At 31.8% G+C, this 23,365-nt stretch overlaps 1 protein-coding gene across 4 annotated transcripts in view; it reads left to right on the top strand.

The window, feature by feature from the left end:
* The window catches only part of LOC129941614 (acetylcholinesterase), a 198,570-nt gene that overhangs the window by 43,497 nt on the left and 131,708 nt on the right, over positions 1-23,365 (top strand). For all 4 annotated transcript variants that reach the window (XM_056050294.1, XM_056050291.1, XM_056050293.1 and 1 more), the window contains 2 exons: positions 6,925-7,621; positions 21,773-21,911. In XM_056050294.1, the coding sequence (XP_055906269.1) occupies positions 7,335-7,621; positions 21,773-21,911 (426 nt within the window). In that variant the 5' untranslated portion in view covers positions 6,925-7,334. The remainder of the gene's footprint in view (positions 1-6,924; positions 7,622-21,772; positions 21,912-23,365) is intronic.

Below are 23,365 nucleotides of genomic sequence, written 5' to 3'. Positions count from 1 at the left end.
TGAATTCATATTAAGTGCGTAATTACATTTATCAATATAAAGAAGAAAGTATTGAACAATAAAAATAAGAAATATTGAAAATCAGTCACTGACTGCCATAATGTACGGTTTGCTTTTCTCTTAAAGCTCAAAATTATGAATTCAAAAAATTGCTTTCATTTTTCTAAGTTAATCATTGCCGATGAATCTCTAGTAAAAATGATGTGGTAAAACTTTTGACATAAAATGTGTTAAGTTAAAGAAAAGTGAAAACCTTGTAATTGCTTCTAATGTAAATATTTTATTTAAATGCGAAAATTGCAAAACATATCTCGATCAAAATGGTTTGCTAATATAAATCACTACCCGACCCGTGCTCCCGTTGCTTCGCAAATTGTAACCACGAACATTTTTTAAATATTAGTATTAGCATATGAACAAATTTCTCAATGGGACTGAGCATATGTTCTACAATAATATTAATTTTTTAAGATTAGATTTCACACTTGAAAAAAAAAAGTTTGTTCATGTTTGCGCATATTATAAATATTTTTTTTTATTTTAAAGCCTCCGGATATAGAAGAAGTATGTATTGGTTGCTTTTTGAGCCTACCCTGAAAAGAACAACATAAAGCTGACCATGCGAAAAGACATTTTCCCTAAGGTCGACTCCAATAAATTTAAACAATTGACCCTAAGTCTTGTTAATTGTCATACAAAAGCATGGTTAAATGGGAAATTGCACACGTTTAAATTGAAAAGGGAGATCTGTTGGTACCATTGGTATCCGGGAAATCAGGGGAGTCATTCCGTAATTTCCGAAACGATAATCGTCAAAACGATTATCATCAGCGATATCGTCAATAATTTGCTTTACGAAACTTTATTATACTATCGTCTCGTTCAATCGTTTTCAGTATAAGTTCGTTGAGTATATTATACTATGACTGAAATGTCAAAATGAACTCAACGAACGATAATGCTTGTTTAATAGCTTGAAAATGCTATTAAACTTGGTTTTTCTCTATGAGAAATTTTGAAAATTAGCAAAAAATGTATTGTTAATGAACATGCCACCTATTTTGTGATGTTTTTTGTTATTGTCACTTTTTGTGTTTTCATTTGTTGCCGCCGAAGATAAAACTATAATATCAAAATGTTTGTCCAATGTCTGATATTTTTGTAAATCAGCCATTAACCTAATTTGGTCCAAGGGAGCGAAGTGAAGACTTCATTTTATCCACAGGGAACATAACTTGGCTTCAAAAATATTTTTTGTTTCCAAAACTAATTTGGATAAGTGCTTTGTGCAAGAATATACCAATGTTCTTCCGCCCCAAAGTTTCAATAGTTACAATAAATTTTAATATTGAATGTACATACATTTTGTATGTAGAACGACAACCGCCTGGCAAATTTAGTTTTTATAATATCATTAATAAGTCTTCTTTTGGAATTTCAAATCTACAATTGTTCTATTTATTTAACAACAAATAAGAGAGATTACTAATGATTTGTATATAAAAAAATGCGTAGCCGAATTCATTGTATTTTTTTGAATTTTTATTTTCATTTTGTAACAAACTAAACTACACCGAAACTTTTATGCTTCAATTTGCTTAGTTCTCAATGGAAATTAATAGCAGACGATACCTTCTTAGCTATCGTGTAAACGCTATCGTTTTGACGATATCACTTTGACGATTATCGTCTCACGTGAAGTGAGACTATCGTCGAAACGCTATCGTCTAGCGATTATCGTTTTACGGAATGACCCCCCAGGGCATATTTGGAGTCGTGTGCCATTGCACAGATTCGGAGAATTGAGATTTCTTATTAAAATAATTGGTGTACCAATTTTTAAATTCAGTTGATATGGCAGCAGGCCTGCTGGGTTGAGTGAATTTAGAAACTCATGAGGGTAGTGCACACTATCATTATCATCAACCACAGTGTCAATTGCATTGTATTGATGCGACTCCGTTTTAAGATTCTGAAGCACGTACCTGTTTATTTCATCCACTGAACTGTTTTTGGTGACACAATAGCTCTTTCGCAAAACCAAGAAAATGGTCTTGATTCTGACGCGTTCAGGTCTCCTTACACACACTGAATAAGTTGTTCTGTGCTATACACAATTTTTCCGAAGCTTTCGTTTGATTCAATTGTATTTGGACCCATGAAAGTATGTTTTCCATCACCAATTCTTAGAAGTAGAGACGCTCTACTCTCATATTGATTTTAAGTTGAAGTTTTTGTACATATCGCCAAATAGAAGACGACTTAACGCAAGCTTTGATAATATCGGCTCGAGTACCCTTGGGAATCACTGGCATTATTTGTCTAAAATTCCCAGAAAAAACCATTGTGACTATACCCATAAGTCTTGACGATGATCTTAAATCTTTAAGGACTGTATTCACAGCCTCAATATGAGCTCGATTGCTCATCGTACATTCATCCCAAATGATAAGGTCCGCTTGATGGAATACTTTTGCAATGGAAGTGTTTTTTTTTTAAATAGAGAATGTTGCTTCTTCATATCCAAAAAAAAAATCAAATTTGTGTTTTTAATGTTCTCATACTCGTACATCTGTAGGTATGCGTGTGTAAATATCCATAGACACATTTTTTTATTCATCTGCTCATGTTTAGTGCAGTGCAACTGACTTAACCTACCCACATTTGTGTGCTCTTTTTATCTACGTCATTGTTAGTACCTTCTTGGAGATACTTGTAAAAAAAATTTTAACTTTATTTCAGTTTTATTGTTCGAGGAAGTGATACAAAATTTTTAATTCAAGCTATTATAATAGAACTTTTTTTATTTTTAAATTGGAAGAATTATAATCTATTCATTTCCTCGAGCCAGAAAAATAAAAAAGATATAATTTTTCTTTAGATAAATCGGCATTTCATGTGCACGGCACTGTAGTTAATTAAATGTCTATAGTAACTTTAAAAAAAAAAGAGTTCACACTGCTCAGCGATGTGACGATAGAATTAGAGAAACAAAAAAATAATGTGTGTGTTTAGGTTAGTTCATGAACTATACAATACAGAAAAATTGAATATGTAGGTAGGTAGGTAAGAGAAAAAACGTAACTATTAAATGGAACACATATTAAGAGATAAAGAGCATGGGAAGAAAAGAAAATTCATTGTGATGGAATCTAGTTTCCTGGATAAAATAAATTCAAAAAGTTTTTAATTTTATAATTTGTTTTTATTCATTTCTCAGGTTGTATGTTTAACTTAGAAGTGATTTAAGGCTTAAAATTTGCGCAACAATATTGACTTTATGAAGCAATGCTAATCCTTGTCGATTATTGTATAGGTTTTAAGATATGAGTGGTTGTATAAGTCAACTAATGAAAAAAACGGACAACAAATGTAAAATTAGTAATATTAAAGTTTGACAAATAATTATTGAAAATAAATTAAAGCCATAAACACTCTCATAACAATATAGAAAATAGTAAAATATATTTTAAATAAATCGGTTGACTCCTTTTTGAGATCGTGCGTAACAAACTTTAAAATGGTTTCGCTTTTATATAATAGTATAGATATAGATATATATAGCTGTTTTAATATCCATATTTATGAGCTAAATGCAAGTAATAACTACGTGCAGTGTGTTTAGTGAAGAGAAGGCAACGAACATCAATTAAAAATTCTCTCGATTTATGTAGAAACTTAGGGAAAGTACAGCTTTATCTGGGTAAAAATTCCTAGTGAGCTTAAATTTTGTATGAAGATGCGAAAAATCTTCAATGATATCGTGCTGGCTAAAAAAGTTATAAAGGTCACGAAAATCATTTGTTTTCGCAAATATCTCGCGATCTATTTCTAAAATGTCATTATTTAAAATTTTCTGTCGTGAAATTGTCTACAAAAAATGTCGCTTGAATTTTTTCATGAAAATGTGTTCAGGCATTGACAAGAACATCTCGTTAGCAATTTTCTTGCTGGCATCTTTTTTTCAAAGATCTTCATGATTTTCAGTTTTTCTTTTCCACAGAGTGCTGAAAATGTATCACATTCGGTCATGGCATGTAAAAACAGAATATTTTTCTTGCAATGTGGATATTTATTGAGGCTATCAGTCGAGTATATTTTTGTGTCTAACATTGTTTTTCCTTTTTTTTTTAAATTGACGTAGGCTGATAAAGCATTTGTGGGCGTGCTATGAAAAGTTCAAATAGATCTATGTCCTCTCCAACAATAATTGTATTTAGTATGATTTCTTGATTTTTTAATCGATGTTTTAACTATTAAAACGTCAGCATCATGACGGTCTTGTAGCAATACCAGCTTCTCCGAACTTCTCAATAATCATTTCAATTAATTTTTTTTTTGTTAAATCGATTAGTTAATAAATAATTAATATATTTGTGAATGATAACATGAAATGTATCAATTTTTTGCTATACGACACTATGCAAAAGAAATCGAACAACAAGTTTTTTAATGTCAGTATTATCGTTCTCAATACGAATCTACATGTTGATCTGTGGTATCAAAATTTCAATTTGTTCATAATTTGCATTTATCGCATGCATATATGCACTTAGATAAGACGCTTTAATTAGTACTCCTTCAGTCTTCATAGACTTCATCAAACCTGATGCCCAGGTTCCACAGTTGAATTTTCCTGTGCGTCTCATTGCAATTTTGTCTTTCAAAGCTATTCAAAGCAAGTATAAATGCGCAGATTTAGCATAAAGGAAATGACCAGATGCATGGAAGTATGGAAGCATTCACTGAAACCTTGTAAAATGATCATTCCAAAACTTTTAATTCTACAGAAAAATGCAAGCGACATTTTTTGTAGACAATTTTACGACAAACAATTTTTATAATGAACTTTATTGACCTTTGAGCAATAGATCGCGAGATATTTGCGAAAAACTGATTTTCGTGACCTTTTGACCTTTATAACTTTTTTAGCCGGTACGATACCCTTGTCGATTTTTCACATCTGCATTACAAAGCCATTATAAAGGTGTTTACAAAAATTAAGCTCACTAGGAATTTTTACGCAGATTGAGGTTTAAAATAGCTAAAATGACTGGACTATTGGTTAACGGTCGGTTGCGTAGAAAGAGGATTTAACAGAACAAAAATGGTGCGCAAAATATTTATTGAGTGAAGATTTTCCCTAAAATCTTACTAAACTAAGATGGAATGTATGAGTTTAATTTTTTTATTTGACTTATTTCAGTGAACTTATAACAAAAAATAAATAAATGAATAAATATAAAAAATAAAATAACAGTACTCTAATTTTAATAATAAATGTTTATTTACATATACTTAGTTTGCATCAATAATGCCGCTTTCATATTCGGTTGAGGAATCGTCACCTGGATCAATTATAATCAGAAATTGTGTTCACATCAGGTCGTAAGAAAAGTATTCTTCCTCAGCTCTTATGACTTTTTCAAACACTTTTCTCTCCAATCTTCAGTCGTTATTTTTTAAAATTCTTCAACTGCAAATTTTTTTTATCATCTAATATCTTAAATGTTGTGTTTCGTGAGCCTACTCTTCCCTTGACAGTTGCCCAAACATTTTCAATGGGAATAAGATCTGGATGATAGGGTGATTAACGTAGAAACTCATGTCCCATGCCGGAATATTGTTTTCGATTAGCTATTGTATAAACTCGGATTTCTTGCTAGCAGAAGTCATTTTTTTCTAATTTGTTGTGGTATGAAGCGTTGTCCATTGCAATAACTGAAGGTTCCTCAAAGTTGTTTAAAACTTGTTCTTGGATCTATTTACAGAAATTTTAGAAGTTCCTGTCGTCGTGATAGTCTCCCATTTTGGTTCCAGATTTCAATAAAGAAGTTTTGTTCTAAGTTCCCAGATTTTTCTTAGATACTTCACTCACATGAGTTTAATACCATTCCTTTTAGAAAGAAATTGCCGGTTGTTTTGCACTTTTTTTTTAACTAAATAGGTTTCTTCTTAGAATGCTGTTGAGAGAGATAGTACTTAAGTTAAGTTCCAGATTTTTTTTCTCGTCGTCTTAACGTTTTTAAGGCTTTCATCATTTTTTCCACCTGTTGGAAGTTGTACATTATACGCCTTATAGCTGCGATTTCAAATTCGTCTGTTCCAGTTTTCCACTTCGTATGCTGTACTTTTTTATTTGGTGACTGCACAAATTCAGTCTCTTCGTATTCCTTAATAAACCTTCTGATTGAACGTTCAGAAATTCCAGTAGTGTCCACGGTTTGCGTGATTGTGTATCTCACATGATTTTCCAGTTTGTCATAATTTATGTATCTTAACAACTATCTTGCGCGCCTGGTTTCCCATATCCTCTGATGCACATATCCATTCTTAAGAACTCGTAGGTAAAAATTATTCAAAGTCGTGGACACTAATCCATCTAATCAACACTAATCTACAAATTATCTGAACCCCACATGTCAAACAAAAATAAATTAAATATACATTAACGCCATAAAATAAATATAAACACAACGGCCCCGAAATCTTTCTATTGCTAAACTACAAATCATAAAACATAGAAATGAACAATAATTTGGTCTTTTATAAAAAACAGAATTATTCCTGATTATAATATAATACTGTTTATATAAACGAACGTCCTTGTTAATGAAATTGCCAAAAAGCAGTTGCGCAGCCAATAATAAGATCTGGTGTAGAATCATTTATAGTCCTTGGCAACGTCCACAAAATGTATCTAATTTTGTGTGTTTTGAATCATTATCATTGTGGTAAAAATGTCCTTTTCAAGTGTGTTTTCCTTCTTTGATCGATCATAAAAAAGCTTCTTAATGTCTTTGCACCGTGAAATGCAATGAAATTACCTACTCACTAACCACACCCACGACTACCCTGTGCATGTTATTGCGATTGTGATACAAGTAATACGTTTTTATTAAACTTTTTCTTCTTTATTTTCAGGTAAATCTACATTTAACTGATTTGCCCTCCAAACAAGACAATACAAAAAATTCAACAACATAAAAATTGCGATAAGATCTCAACACTTAAAAAATGTTGGAGCTGAAAAAATGTGGATCTTGTAAGCTGTTTTTTTATTTTATATGGACCGGAAACAATTAAATGTTTCACGACATAGCGTTATACATATTGAAATAAAGTCAATTCAAATTTGTCTATCCAGTCGATTATATTGGCCTGAAGCAGAAAATTAATTGCTTAAAAGAGTGAACAGATGGAGACGGGAAACTTACCGTAGCTGCATTTTAAAATTATACCATTGAAAATTTATAGATACTAGAGAGCAATAGTTTCGTCAAGCTATATTTTCGTTAAATAAATTATTTGCATACAATTGCTTGAGATCAATAATGGCAGTAAAAAGTAAAGCCTTAACGACCAGTCCCCTAATACTTCTATTTTTACTAAGAATTTCTTTAGTAAACGGAGTAATTGATCGTCTAGTGGTTCAAACTACCAGCGGTCCTGTTCGAGGTAGGTCTATAACGGTGCAAGGAAGGGAAGTACACGTTTATACGGGAATACCCTACGCAAAGTCACCAGTAGATGATCTTCGTTTCCGGAAACCCGTGCCGACGGAGCCTTGGCATGGGGTATTAGATGCCACAAGATTGCCAGCTACCTGTGTTCAGGAACGGTGAGTATAAAGTTTAATAAAACAATAGAAAATTGCCCAATGACGTCGATTTAACTTCATGTAATAGAACTCAATAGAACTATTTCAGATTAGACTGACTATTGAATATTCAATAGAATCAGGCATGTTTTTCGGTTCATTTGTTCAAACACCACCTAGTTAAAAGGGTTTAGTATTCAAAGGGTGGTTAAATTTTAAGGGCTAATGCTAATTTTGAATACAACAGAAATTTTTTGAGAAATTATTGTTATTTCTTTTAAGTATGGTATAATTCAACTATTTATGGAACTAAATAACGGCCAAATGGTTGCGCGACCTCGGTGGCACACCCGAATCCAATGGTCAAATTTTCAATTGCCCTGAAGCATAATTGAGGTTCTATGCCGTTAATGTGGGGAACCATCAAATCCTTTACTTCTTCAATTGTTCTTGGCTTATCGACGAACACCTTTTCTTTCAAATAACCAAAAGAAACAATTCCAACGATGACGAATCACATGATCTGGGCGGTCAATTTACAGCACCACCAAGTGAGATAACACGGCCATTGGATTTGTCACGCAAGAGAGATATTGTTTCGTTGTGGACATATCGTCCACAACCATATCTCCCAATTCAGGCCATAAAAGTTCGTTATTAATAATAACTGCCTGGCTGTCCTTATTTTAGAAAAATACGGCCCGATGCCACCAGCCCCAAACCGCCCCAAAAAGACACTTATTGTGAACATTGCTTTTTGTAATAAATTAAATAAGATGCAACGACTTCTATGAAGTATAAAAATCGAGTAACTTTATTGAAATATCAATTTAATTTGTGTGTAATATAAAAGCTTTTAGTACAATGTTTAGTGGTATTGCCAAATAAAAGAAATCCAAAAAAAATAATTCATTATTTTTAACACTCTCACTTTTTATATAAAAAAACATAATATAATGTCTGTAATAATTACTCGAAACTCCAATCAATGAACGAAAATTCTCAAATTTATATTTACTTGGTCATTTAGTTAGTATGTCCGCTTTTTGAAATCCAGAAGGAACATAGTTTATTTTAAAATTCCCTCTTTCATACCACTCTTAAATAAAATGGTAACGGACATCGATGTGTTTAGTCCATTTATGAAATTTGGGGTTTTTAACTAGTCTTATAGCTCCCTGATTATCCATGTTTAAAATTGGTTCACCCACAAAAGTTGGAACCAGCTCCAAAAGTAGTTATTGAAGCCATTCACTGCCTGTGAAGCAGTTCCGTGGTAGACAGAGAACACATTTTTGTCTTTGTGATGACCATGACACTAGACCATTTGAGATAAAGAAAATGTTTCCAGTGGTTGGGCGTCAAGTTAAAGAATCTCCCGTATAATCAGCATCACAGGGATCCAGAATACTAGATTTTAGGTTGAATGCTTTTAGTACAATGTTTAGTGCGAGCAGGTATTGCCAAATAAAAGAATTTAACAAACTAATTCATTATTTTTAACAGTTTTTCGCCAATCACTCTTGGATTATCAAATGCCAAATGCGGCAATTCTGCTTACTGAGGAATCCACTGAGGTGAAAATTTGCCTTATCACTAAAGATGATTTTCTTCGAAAATTGATCATCCACTGTTGCCATTTCTTGCCACCATTCTGACCATAGACTTCACTTCAATGGTCAAGAAGCTGCATTATTTTTTCGATTGTACGCACACTTGGACGATTATATTGACCGAAAAAATCACTAAGTGCACGATATGCATATTAATTTGGACGCTCATTTTCATAATAAGCCTTAATAACTATAACGCGTTGCCCGTTTATGTATCTTTCCATGGTTCAAATGAATTAGTTTGAACTTGCGAAATATCAAATGAAATACACAAAAAAACCTGACGTTAAAGTGAGGCTTACATTCAACATTGGTTCTCAAAATTTAAACGCCCTTTATAAAGATGTTTTTTAAAAATGTCACATTTGATTGGCAAGCGAAGAAAAATGTCATGAACACAATTTTTGGCTGCTTATACTGCTGATTATATAAATAAAATTAATTTAATATCATAATAGTAGGGGCTTTACAGTGCTAAATGTGGATTAATTCTAGGGTCGTCGTGGAGACCATATAAATCTGATAGTTTATATGATAAAAAGTCGGTAGGGGAGCGTGTGTAGAGCATCAAAAATATAAAGAAAAACTGTTACCTGAACATATTCAAGCGCTTCCGATTTTAATATTACGTATTCTTAATGTATATTGAACAATATTGGTTTATTATTTGTAACAGTTTGCGCGATGTGTGTGCCAGTACGGTTGGGTTAAAAATGTAAAAAGAATAGATTTGATGGGACGCGAATTAAAACATTTGTTCTGTACATAATTGAAAGAATATTTCTGGAACTATGCCCTTTATTTTCTAATATTCTACATTTTTGTTAAAAGGAGCTTAAGGCTGCTAAATAGTTACCATAAGACTGCCGATCCACTTATCATAGAGTCGTATTTATATCCTTCCTTATCTATCTGAAACTAGACCAAATCATACAATCATCTTGGTTGATAGTGAAAAGATAATATTATCTATGCAACATTGTATACAAACAATAATATCTCTGGTACATAAATATTGTAGCGTTGCGTTGTGTACAATATTGTACTAGAGACTAAAGATGTATTTGAATACAAATAATTGTATCTATTTTCTCAATATATAATGCTACGGATGCCTTACAACTTTCCCCCTTATTAAACGAAATAGACCCGATTTTTCGAGACTATTTTTTATATTTCTCTTTTATAAGTTTTATTACATTCGTCAATCTTTGTTCGTTTTTGACAATTATACATTGTATAGTTTTTATCGTTCCATACATAAATGCTAAATGTTTTTTTTTAAAGTATCTATGTTATCGAATTTGTAAATTGTTTCTTCTTTAATTATTTGATCGATGTAAAACTCTGAAATATGATTTCTTAATATAACTCCTTTAATTTGCTTATGTATGTTTTTTGTACATTTTATCGTCTAGATTTATAGTATTTTCATGAGCAACTAAGTTTATACAATTAATTGTTTGATCATTTAACTCATGCTTTTCGTTTAATAACATAACCGTAACGTATTCTTCTTTAATGTTACATTTTTAAGTTATATTCTTTAAAAGTAGAAAAAGACAATTTTTGCTAAAGTTAATTTCACAAAAGTTTTTAGTTAGATGATTTTGACATTTTTTTGTTCTTATAAAAGTTTGTTTACACACGACAGTTGTTTTATCAGTAATGATTTTTCCGTGTTTTGAACTTTTAGGTGTTACCTTATATAGTTTACTTGATGAGAATACCCCAATTCCCATCGTTTCACTTTTCACTAGACGAAAATTATTTTTTCTTTTTGTTTCGTTTTCAAACAAACGTAATTACAAATTTACAAAGTTTCAATTTGTAAATATCTTTAGTTATCACGGCCATCCTGCAATACGCAGCGAATTAAAGATTAAACTCCTCTTGTTTACTTTTAAAAAACATTATTTAAAATCTCAACTCTAAAGATTATAAAATTCTATTTATTTAGTATAAGTATGACTGAAGTAGATGACCGCCGAATTCAGAGTGATCATCAAAGTGTATCTCATCGATACTCAAAGTCACATTCGAGATGACGATAAAATGATTATTGCGTATAACATATTATATCCGATGGATGTTTATGTTTATCGAGCACGAAAAGTAGTTCGATATTACTGTTTGTTTTTGTTTCCGAAGCTTATGGGTTGGATTGATGACTGTTGCAAGAAATGTGGAAGTTAACTCAGCGCTCTCCATGCATTTTATAATTTTCGATTCTCATATACAAAACCGAATATGTCAAATTTATAAGTTAACAATTTTTTAACATTAAGTATAATATGATATTTTAAACATAATTTTATGACAAGAAAAGTATTAAACATTTAAGAATTGAAAGAAAATGGAACAAAAAAAGGAACAATTATGATTTTTTCAATAATTTCAATCAATACAAAAATTTAAATTCTTTGAGTTATAATCATCACAATAATTCGCATTTCCAGTTTGTTTTTAAATCGTTGCACAATCTAAAACAAACCCAATTTTGTTATTATGCAATAACAACATTTTACTTTATTCACCAAATAAAGAAAGCAGAATCAAGATTTTATACAAAAATGAACATATTCACCATTAGCTCAGAGGCAACTTTAAGCTTGTCTGTTATGTAATTAACGTAATTTAATCAATGATATTAACAACAATATTTCAGAGGCAATCCAATCTTAAGGTTGTCTATATTGTACCAAAAACTTCAAAAGTGTTTTTTCAAAAATTAACCAACTAAACTTTAAATCCTTACATTAGCTCAGATGTAATCTTAGGCTTGTCTATTGCATATTTTTAACAAAAACTTTCAAAGAAAACATATTACCAATTTCTCAACTTGGCATTTGAATAAAATTACCTTTAAATCAAGTGATCAACATCATCTGGAATAATAACAGGCCTTAGAGATTCTCTTGATCCAGTTATTATTAGTATTTGTCCTTGCCTAAGAGTACGAGTATACTGGTCAAAAGGAAATATCCTCACCACTTCAAATACTCCTTGGTAAGGAACATTTTGCACTTTCTAATCTGATTGCTTTTATTATCAACTTTCGTACCTATTTCTAGCCGTGTTGGCTTAGTTTTGTTTCGATCAAATCTATCCTTTATTTTAGGTAATTTTCCAATCGAAATTATATCATCACACTCTGTTTCTAAATTTAACTGAACAAATAAAATCCCAACTTGTGGTGTTCTGCCATTTATTCCTCTTATACCCAATTTCATAAACAACTTTAAAACATTTAACAAGATTTTAAACTGTAAAATGAGATATTTTGGTTTCACCAAGCGTTTTTAAAGTAAATAAGCTTTTAAACCCCTTTTAAAACTAAATGAACGTTTTTGGCTCATTAAATTTTAAAAGTGTCATTAAAAAATGAAAATGACATGTTGACAGCTGATGTTTTACTTCGTAAAATGTTTATTCTCAATATTTTTAGATACGGAATGAATAGGTTAACCAATTCAACATTGTATTACTATTTATTACCTATATTATTTTTATGATTTTAATTTTTAATTCGAATATTAGATTCGTCATCTTCATCTGACGAGAAGAACATCATATATAGTTATACGCCACCGTCCAAGCCACACGATTACTCAAACGTTTGCTTTTGATTTGTTTACTCTGTTGTATTTTGAGATTCTTGTCATTTATTTCAACATATAATGCTATCTCATTTTTTCTCACACAATTCGCTTAATAGAAAGAAAAAAGAGGTTTTCTTTTTACAGGGTTGTGAGGAGAATTTTATTTTAACAAAAATATCCCTGAAATTTCCCATTTTTAGCTTGGTGAAACTGAACAAATTTAAAGGCCTGATAAAATTTAAAAAGCTTTTAGATAAAAGTGCTTTTAGTGTTTGTTTATGAAATCGGACATTAGTATTTTCAAAGGTGATTATTTTATTTTCTTATTGATTTCTGTGTTCAATATCAGTTGTATTCGACTAAGGTAAGTTGTCCATTCTATATTTATATCAAAATTATTTCTTAAAAGATTCGCAGCTGTGTCAAGATATTATTCAGCTTGACCATTAGCTTTGCTTATTCCTGGCACAATCATATGATGTTCAATTCCACAGGATAAACACATTTTCACATTTGAAAGGATTTGTCGGTGCACATTAGTTTTGAATTACTGAATATTGCAATGGCTGGACAAAACAGAGTGTGGTAAGGTATTCCACATTTGCGTAGTACGATCGAAGTTAGGCTCGAAGGTATACTGATGAGCATTCCCAGAAGCGCGAGTATTACGGTTGATCTGTTTAAGGGAAGGAATGCAGCTGGCTAATTCTCTAGAGAATAAAACGTTTAAATAACGGTACAAAAGCTAGAGACAAGAAACTTTACCACGATGTTCAAGTGACGCGACGTAAATGATCCTATGATGATGTTATCACCAATTAATTTAAATTCTCCACGTTTAATGCTGTCTAAGAGGCTGAAGTAAGTTGCAGGAGCACAAGCCCAGAGATGAGAGTTATACTCAAGCTTCGAACGTATATAAGTTTTGTAGATAACAGCCAGATCAGATTGAGAGAAAAGCTTTTCGCATCGCTTTAGAAATACCAAACATTTTGCGCCATTTTTGGCGAAATTGCGTATGTGATCGTTCCACAAAAGGTGTTTGGTGATACAGATATCGAGATGTTCAGTCTCCTTGATGCAAGAGTCATCCATGGATAATGGCAGTAGGGGTTTATCTGGCTTCAACAATACAAGACAGCACTGGGTTTTCGAATTCCACGCGGTTTTTTATTTCCCATTGCATAATGCTGTTTAGGTCGGAATTTAATGAACTTCATATTTTGTCGTTGCAGTTCCACTCCCGAAGAAGAGGGATGTGAGTCTGAAAAGGAACATAAAAGCTAAGAGTACTATCGTCAGCGAAACAATGTATTGGATTTGAAGTATGAGAATGAGTGTTGGATATAGAACAGCGCCCTGGGCACAAAAGCATTTATTTTATGGTTTTCAAACTCGAACCCACCCAATACTACTTATATTCAAAGATTCGAAAGGTAATTACTAATCCAACGAAGCAGGAATTCGTGAATTCCGAATTTTATTTAAGAGGGCCTGATGCTAAACCCTATCAAATGCTTTTTAAATATCGAGTGCAATAATCATGAAGAAGCTGCTGGTCATTAAGAAACTCGATCATTGAGGTGTTCCTTGAGCCGAAAATTTATCAGCGTTTAAATGACCTTGGAAAGAAGGGTCGGTAATTAGAGGGAGAGGATTTGCCTTTTTTGGGAATAGGCTGGACAAATGCTAATTTCCATCTGCTCAGAACGAGACCTGAGGAGTAGGACAGTTGAAAAACCTTACGGAGCGGTTTTGCCAGCATTGAAGAATACCTTTTCAGAACAATAGCGGGGATACCATCCGGACCAGCGTATTTATGGATGTTGAGATCTTTTAGGACCACAGTACGAGTGCGAAAAAATATTGGCCCATAAAATCATTAACGCGCTCAAAGACAGGTCTAGTCATAACAACCACTGGTAGCGCTGAATTAGCGGCGAACTGTATAGCAAAAAAATTAGCTTTCTCAAGAGAGCTAACAAATGGACTATCATTAACAACGATCGTGGGAACCGACCAAATGGAAGAATTTCTTATGTTCTTTTACGAATGACTAAAAGTTTTTTTGCCTTTGGGACGTTGCAATATTTTTTGCCGTAAATGTTGGGCATGTAAAAATTTTGTCCGTCAAATATGGGTGTGATGCAGTCAACGTCACTATCGAATTGAAATAATTATTGAGACCGTCCCAGTTGGCTTTCCAGTATTGCCAAACGGTATATGGAGCTCTTTCTGTAACTGGAGAAAGTTATCACACGAGATATTTGATGATAAGAAGAGATAGAACACTATTAGTGTACTTACCAGGGTCAGAGGTAAAAAACTAGTCAAATGTCTTTTCTGCATAACCTACCACGTCCGATATTCGAGTGGGCTCGTTGACCAGCTGAGTAAGGTGGTTCAACTCAGCGAAGATCTCGGCACACACGCCAGTTACAACGATATCATGGCGAGGATAGGACGAAACAATTCTTTGAATGGAATCAGACGAAGCTTCAAATTAACGACAAGTGTCTAAAAAAGGGCTTCGATAGTGAATGATTTGCTTATTCACGGAAAATTTAGTCGTCATGTAATTAAAAAAAGGAATTGGTACAACGGCCTTATTGTGGTAAGAGCTGATAAACAACATAATTCCTAAAGTGCATGGCGAGACAATGGTGGGAAAAGAATAAAGGCTATACACATGAATACAAAATTCAGCAGGATCGGAGTCCTCACATACTTGAGTTGGAAGAAAGTTCGCTCTAAGCCCACGAATATAACTGCAGCTTATTGTTATTGTTATTGTTATTGTTATTGTTATTGTTATTGTTATTGTTATTGTTATTGTTATTGTTATTGTTATTGTTATTGTTATTGTTATTGTTATTGTTATTGTTATTGTTATTGTTATTGTTATTGTTATTGTTATTGTTATTGTTATTGTTATTGTTATTGTTATTGTTATTGTTATTGTTATTGTTATTGTTATTGTTATTGTTATTGTTATTGTTATTGTTATTGTTATTGTTATTGTTATTGTTATTGTTATTGTTATTGTTATTGTTATTGTTATTGTTATTGTTATTGTTATTGTTATTGTTATTGTTATTGTTATTGTTATTGTTATTGTTATTGTTATTGTTATTGTTATTGTTATTGTTATTGTTATTGTTATTGTTATTGTTATTGTTATTGTTATTGTTATTGTTATTGTTATTGTTATTGTTATTGTTATTGTTATTGTTATTGTTATTGTTATTGTTATTGTTATTGTTATTGTTATTGTTATTGTTATTGTTATTGTTATTGTTATTGTTATTGTTATTGTTATTGTTATTGTTATTGTTATTGTTATTGTTATTGTTATTGTTATTGTTATTGTTATTGTTATTGTTATTGTTATTGTTATTGTTATTGTTATTGTTATTGTTATTGTTATTGTTATTGTTATTGTTATTGTTATTGTTATTGTTATTGTTATTGTTATTGTTATTGTTATTGTTATTGTTATTGTTATTGTTATTGTTATTGTTATTGTTATTGTTATTGTTATTGTTATTGTTATTGTTATTGTTATTGTTATTGTTATTGTTATTGTTATTGTTATTGTTATTGTTATTGTTATTGTTATTGTTATTGTTATTGTTATTGTTATTGTTATTGTTATTGTTATTGTTATTGTTATTGTTATTGTTATTGTTATTGTTATTGTTATTGTTATTGTTATTGTTATTGTTATTGTTATTGTTATTGTTATTGTTATTGTTATTGTTATTGTTATTGTTATTGTTATTGTTATTGTTATTGTTGTTGTTATTGTTATTGTTGTTGTTGTTGTTATTGTTATTGTTATTGTTATTGTTATTGTTATTGTTATTGTTATTGTTATTGTTATTGTTATTGTTATTGTTATTGTTATTGTATTTGTCATTGTTATTGTTATTGTTATTGTTATTAATGCTTCAGTATTATCCAGCAGTGTCATTGGGAGCAACATAGATTCATAGATTTTTCTGTCTTCTTCAGAATTGAAGAGTAAATCAGAGAAATTAAAAGAGACTTCCGCAGTAGAATGGCCAAGTAAATTGGTTCAAACTAAGAAGAAATTTGAATTGTATTTGTTATTTCATTCGAGATTTTTTAGTTTTGGTTCGCAGAAAAAGAGTTTTATGTTTAAATTATCCAGTTTTGATTTGGAGAGGGGCTTTCGTTGGATTTTGGTATTGTATATTTTTTGATTTGAGATGGTTTTGATATTGGTATTAGTATCTTTAGGATGATGAAGTGGGGTTTCTTGCAGTGATTTTTAGCAACAGATGATGATTGGGAAGTTAAGAGAACGGGAAATTGCTCGCTATAAATTTTTTGTTGCTTCAGCCATGCTGCATTTTTTTATGGTTTTTATTTTAAGAGTTTCTTTTGCTTTTAAGTAACGTTTGCATAGATTAGAGGAAGCAATATGTTCTTTAGCACAGTTGGTGCATGAGGTGCGTAACCACTTTTCATAGGGATGAGGGAAAGCTTGCAGTTATCACACGTTTCATTTTGGGGACATCTTTCTTTGGTATCACCAAGAACCTGTCAATTTTTGCACCGCATAGGGAGTTTGGATAGTATTGTTAAACTTTGAAGTCATACCAGCCAACGTTAACAGATGTTGTGGGACGGAAGAGGTCAAAAGTAAAAAGTACAAGACCAGTAGGCCTCATTAAATTATTCTCTATTTTGTTTTGTAAATTTATAGACGTTAGTGACGCCTTGATCTGTCATCTCACTCATTATTTCTTCTTTCGCGACATTTATAAGGCATTGTGCGCATACAGTTTCTTTGGATAAGTTCAGTTGGTTATGTAGGGAGACTATTATTGAGCAAATATTTCAGAGGGACTTTTTGGAAAGGCACAGGTTGGGGACGAGTAAAGATTTCACGGAGTTGGGAGATGTTGGAGTCTTTTAGAACGTAGGGATCATATTGATGGTTAAATGCATCAAAACGATTACCCGAAAGCAAATGTAGCCCAGAGGCCGTGATTTTTTTTTCACTGATTGAATTTTCAAGCTTAAAAAATAAGACCAAAAAAGTACCAACCAGAGAAAGATAGAGCGATGATAAAAAGGTGTTCCCGGCTCGAGGTTTAGTCGACGATTGCACGACCAATAATTTGATTGATAGGTAGACTTTTAAATACGTCTAACTGTATTTAACCACCATCTTTATGCATGGTTCTTATTTCCTCTAGCACAGGTGTGTTTGAAACTATGCAGCCTTTATTTTGTTTAGTTTTGTTTCTAAATTAGTGTTTATTTGATTAATTATTATTGCAGCTAACCTTGTATTGTCTGTGCGTATGTGCTCTAAGGTTTGTGTTGCTATGTTGCACCTGGTTTCTAGGGCTTCTAATCTTTCCATCAATACTGCGAGTTGCTTCATTTTGAACTCGTGTCTGTTTTCGTCGAATTGGTGTGTTTTTTTTCTCCACGCATACACCTTTACTAATTTATTTAGCTGCTTCGTACGGAGGAGTATTCTGTTTATTAGTGATTTCACTTCTTGTTCACGAGATCTGCTCGATAGAAGTTAAAAAGTATATTTAATCTCCTGAGAGGATTGTCAATTAAAACTTTAGTTTTGTAGGACCCGGCTGCGGGTTAGGATCCGAAGACTTTTTGGACCGGAGCAATATTCCCCCAATCACCATCTTTGCATACGAGACCGTAGATCACGCAAAGAACTTCTCTCTCAAATGATCCAAGTTGCTTTTTTCCTCTTTTGTCATAGTCTATGCTAAAGGATGATGAGGGCCTTACTTAGCGACACTTTGGTCCTTTCAGAGAGAGCTTTACTACTAAATTACTTTCTCAGCTCAGAGAAACTACCTCAAAGTTACATACGTCTGTTGCTGGTGACCAATTTTTGCCGCTTCCCCCGCAATACTTACAAAAGCCCTATTGACATCACGCTCAATTCTTCCGATTATGACAATGTCATCAACTAAACAAGTAGTTCGATAGGCTTTTAAAAGATAGTGCCTCAAGTGTTGAGGTGCACTCTTCTTTCAAGGACGGTGTTTAAGAAACCGCATATCAGCGCATCACCTTCTCTAAGGACTTTGTTAACATGGAAAGGTTATGTTAAGTTGTTTTTAAGCTTTTTAGAGTTGGCTCCAGATAGTCGTCTTGCATATGGCATGATTTCCTTTTAATCCGCAAATTAACGTTTCGGATTTTATTTTCAAATTAGGAATAAATCTCAATTGATACTGTAACACACCAAATATTAACAAAACATCTTTTTTATTTTGTGGTTGGCATATATTTTGTATAGCTATTCTATATTTGGGATCTGATTTAACCTTTTTTATAATTTTTCAACTACATTGTATCATTTTCTTGCATAACTGCACCTATAAATCATGTTTCGCATTTCCTTTGAATTTTATTGTTAACATTACTAGGAGTAAGAAAAGTCATCAAATTAAGTTTGACATTTGATGTTTGATGTTTTATAGAGCCTTCATCAATTCTTTTTTATACTTAAGTGTTGGAACCTTTCTTGATACTACACTTCCTGAGGAATCAAATACTTTTCCAAACATTTGACGCCTTCTTTATTAACTGGGCAATATTTTTGATGGTTCCCCGTTGACAAACTACGACAAAGATCACATTTTGGTGTACTTGGAACGTTTTCCTTGAACTAAACTGAAATCCTTTTGGCAACTTATGCATTTATTAAAAACGGCAATAAAAGCGAGTTTTCTACACTTTAAGAACACATTTTGCTATTTTCTGTCAAATAAGCCAAGGATCACTCTCTGTCTCAGCATGCGATCTGTGAATTGTTCACTAAACTTATAGTACAATTATTTTCGCAGTACTTTAGTTGCGTGTGCAGCTTCGTACTGCTCGAAGAGGAATAAAGGGTTGATTCGCCTTCGAGCGATTAAATAAATTTGGTTGACATACTCCTCGATCTTTTCCAGGACTGTATTTAGCTATATTTTATATTCGTTTGCTCCTATCTCTACTGAAGCATCATAAAAACCTCCGTCGATGTCTGGCTTAACTTCCATTTTTTTCTCTTCAACTAAAAAAAGACACAATAAAATAATATTTTTTTATATTTCAGTTTTTATTTAAGTATTCGACATCTAAATTAAGTGGTTCTGCAATTCTAAGATCAATTTTCAACACTTTAGTGTTTCACTTCTGAAACCATGAAATTTTCAAATGACTTTATTTTATGTTAGGAGATATTTAATTCTATTTACCAAAGTTTTCTTGCCTCAACTTATTGAGGCATTATGCACATTTAGAATGCGCATGCAAAGTGGATCCATAAGAAGAATTTCCTAGTGGAAATACGATGCCCGAAAAGGAAATAATACCATTTTATGCTAGGTCCTTTAACATTTTAAAGTTTAATATTTCATCAATTTTGGAAAAAAAATTTAATGTTCACTAAGAAACTAAAATTGAATTTTGGGCAAGAGTACGATAACTCAGGCGAAAAGATATAACAACAGAATTTTGAAGAACATTAAAAAACAAGCATTTTTTACTACGGGAGACGGGGGTCAATCTCCCTCCGTTTAGACAGGAGAGGCAATTATTACTTAAAATTAAAAAAAAATACTTAAAAAAGAACGGTAATACTTACAATTAAGTATTATACATTTTTTTAAAGCCAACATTCTGTTTTATTAGTCAGTTTTTAAATCAAGTGAAAACTAGGTATAGTTTTAAAAAATTTAATTTTAAACTCAAAATTTGAGTAAAAAAAGGTTTTAAAGTGTATTTTTTCAAAACTTCAAGATTATCTACAATTGTTTCTATTTTAGAAGCTATTGCCCTTATTTGTTTTTGATCAAAAACTGAAAACTTGATGATTTTATGTCTGTTAGTTTTTGAGAAAATTTTAAATATCAAAAAAAAATATTTTAATTTAATTATTTTTTTGTTGCTATTTTTGGTCTTATATTGATAGTAATAATAGTAGGTGCGAGTTTAGGTGTAGGCAACAGTGTGGGGTGTGTGCGAGTTTGGGTGTATGCCACGCCGAGGTGTGTATGGGGGGCTTGCTGCCCCTCTGCAACCCCAATACTTGAAAACACTATAGGATTTGGGGTTCGTGCAAGATGTTGAGAGTCAAAGGTGCGGTTGGTGCAATATGGGGTGCATACAAAGTTTTTTTTTATTTAAATAAGCTTGATTTAAGAAAAATGTATTTATTCTAGGTATATCTTAATACATATTGGATTAAATTTATCAAAATAAGACCACGTCAATAATACTCAAGCAAGGAAAAAATAATTTAATTAGAAGATTTTTTTGGTAATTTTCAATTTTCTCCAGAACTAGAAAACATAAAATTATATAGTTTTCAGTTTTTGTTTAAAAATAAATAAGAGCAATGAATTCTAAAAAAAATAGTAGATAATCTTAAGGTTTTGAAAAATTACATTTTAAACCTTATTTTTATTTTTTGTTGTCCAAATTTTGAGGTTAAAAATTTTTTTTTTTTTCAAAAACTATAAATACTTTTAACTAGATTTAAAAACAAGTTAATAGACATGTTGGCTTTAAAAAAAATTTATAATACTTAGTTCTAAGTATTACCGTTACTTTTAAATATTTTTTTTCCATTTAACGTACATTAAATTGCCCCTACCGCGTGAGTTATCGTACTCTCCCCGAGTTTTTTTAAATAATTTTTGGCAATACCATAAAGATCAGTAAGAGTTGAAGATTATCTTAAACCCCTTTTGAATGTTTTTCTTAATTCCTTTACGGAATAGTTAGCATCAACAGAAGGTAGAATCAATACAACCTTTGGCTCCTATTTTCAATAAATTTTGTGCGCATTAAATTTCTTTTTGTTCGTACTTACTTGAGTTTGTTTTAAAAACGGTATTTTTTCCAATAGAAACAAAATATAAATGATATGTAATTCAATTGTTTTCTTTTAGATATGAGTACTTCCCTGGATTTTCGGGAGAAGAAATTTGGAATCCAAACACGAACGTGTCTGAAGATTGTTTGTATATTAACGTGTGGGCTCCAGCAAAAGCTCGATTACGACATGGACGAGGTGCTAATGTTGGTGAGGTAAATATACCCAATCCATTATAACTAACTACATATGGAAATTAATAGGGGAATTCACGATCTAGTGCATTTAGTTTAGAAATTGCATTTGAGTGTAAACATATGCACAACATAGTGAACGCCCGAAATGCAAATAAAAAAGCAAGGTGTTCTTGCAACGATTTTTGACAGTTGTGAGAACAGCTGATTATTGTTATTCTTATTTTTATGTGAAATTCATAAGTTTATTTTGGTTTTAATATGCCGAGAAAAACTGAAAAAAATAAACAAATTATTGATTCGCTTATAGAAGAAGCTGCTGCTACAATTATTGATGAATTTAAGTCAATTATTCTTATACATAATTTCGGCAACTGACCACTTTTTATTCGGTTTTTCTCTTTTTAGATAAGCCATGTTGATTATTTAAATATCAGCTGATTGCTGTCAAAACACTATTGCTAATGCTTGTACATTTGTATACTTTAGGGTTTCAGCGAAGTAAATTTGCAATACTAAAGCATGTGCATATTCATATATTTTGTTAGTGTAGAGCATCTGCATGCACAAAAAAATGCACATGCACTGATGCAAGACCATTTACACCCGATCGTGAATTCCCCTAATGTGTACATCTATTTTCTGATTTTACTTGTCTTTTGTGCATGGTTCTAATAAATGACAAGTCAAATTCTTAGGACATATTTAAAGTTCAAACTTCGAAAACGAAATCTGTTGCTAAACATATCAGTTGTTACTTTTGCATATCAAACCTTGATAAATGGAAAAGGATAAACGCGCAATAACAAAATCGTATTAAAAACGAATTGTGCATATGTGTGTATAAACGACGTCCAATAGAATTCAAACATTTAATTTGTCGATAAAAAAAAACAATCAAAATAACGATAACTGAAGAAATAAGAAAATATTCTAAAAGTCTGACCCACAAAATGTTATATGGAACCGACAAGCAATTTAACTATATATATTTTTTCAAATCCGCTCAACGAAATTACTGCTTTAAGCCCTTTTCTTCCAAAGCAGAGTGTTCATCTGCAACATTTAAGCAAATTAAGCGTTTTTTAAAAAGATATGAAAATACAAATTTTTAGTTTAAAGGACAAATAAAACAAAAGGAACACAACCATCTAAGCCGTTGGACTTCTACTCCACTCGCGATGTATGCAGTACAAGCTACAGGAATGTGTCACCGCAGCTAAGTTTATAATTCTGAACCCGTTGTCGAAGCTGGTGTCGTGCGTTGAAATCACCTACGACAACCTTAATGTCATTGCCAGCACAGGCAGAGCCACCAACCTCTAGGAACTGTGTCGCCACCGTTAATCGCGGTATTCCCTCCGCTGCAGTCCAAACAAACGAAAAAGTGCCTTAGTGCAAACAATTTTCCAACTGTGTATCATAAAATTTAGAGGCTTTCTGATCAAATTCTTAAGATGTCAATACCTTAAATC

The sequence above is a fragment of the Eupeodes corollae genome, chromosome 1 (assembly GCF_945859685.1).
Source record: "Eupeodes corollae chromosome 1, idEupCoro1.1, whole genome shotgun sequence".
Taxonomy (NCBI): domain Eukaryota; kingdom Metazoa; phylum Arthropoda; class Insecta; order Diptera; family Syrphidae; genus Eupeodes; species Eupeodes corollae.
Note: the sequence above shows the minus strand (reverse complement) of the source record. Positions and strands in the feature narration are given on the sequence as shown.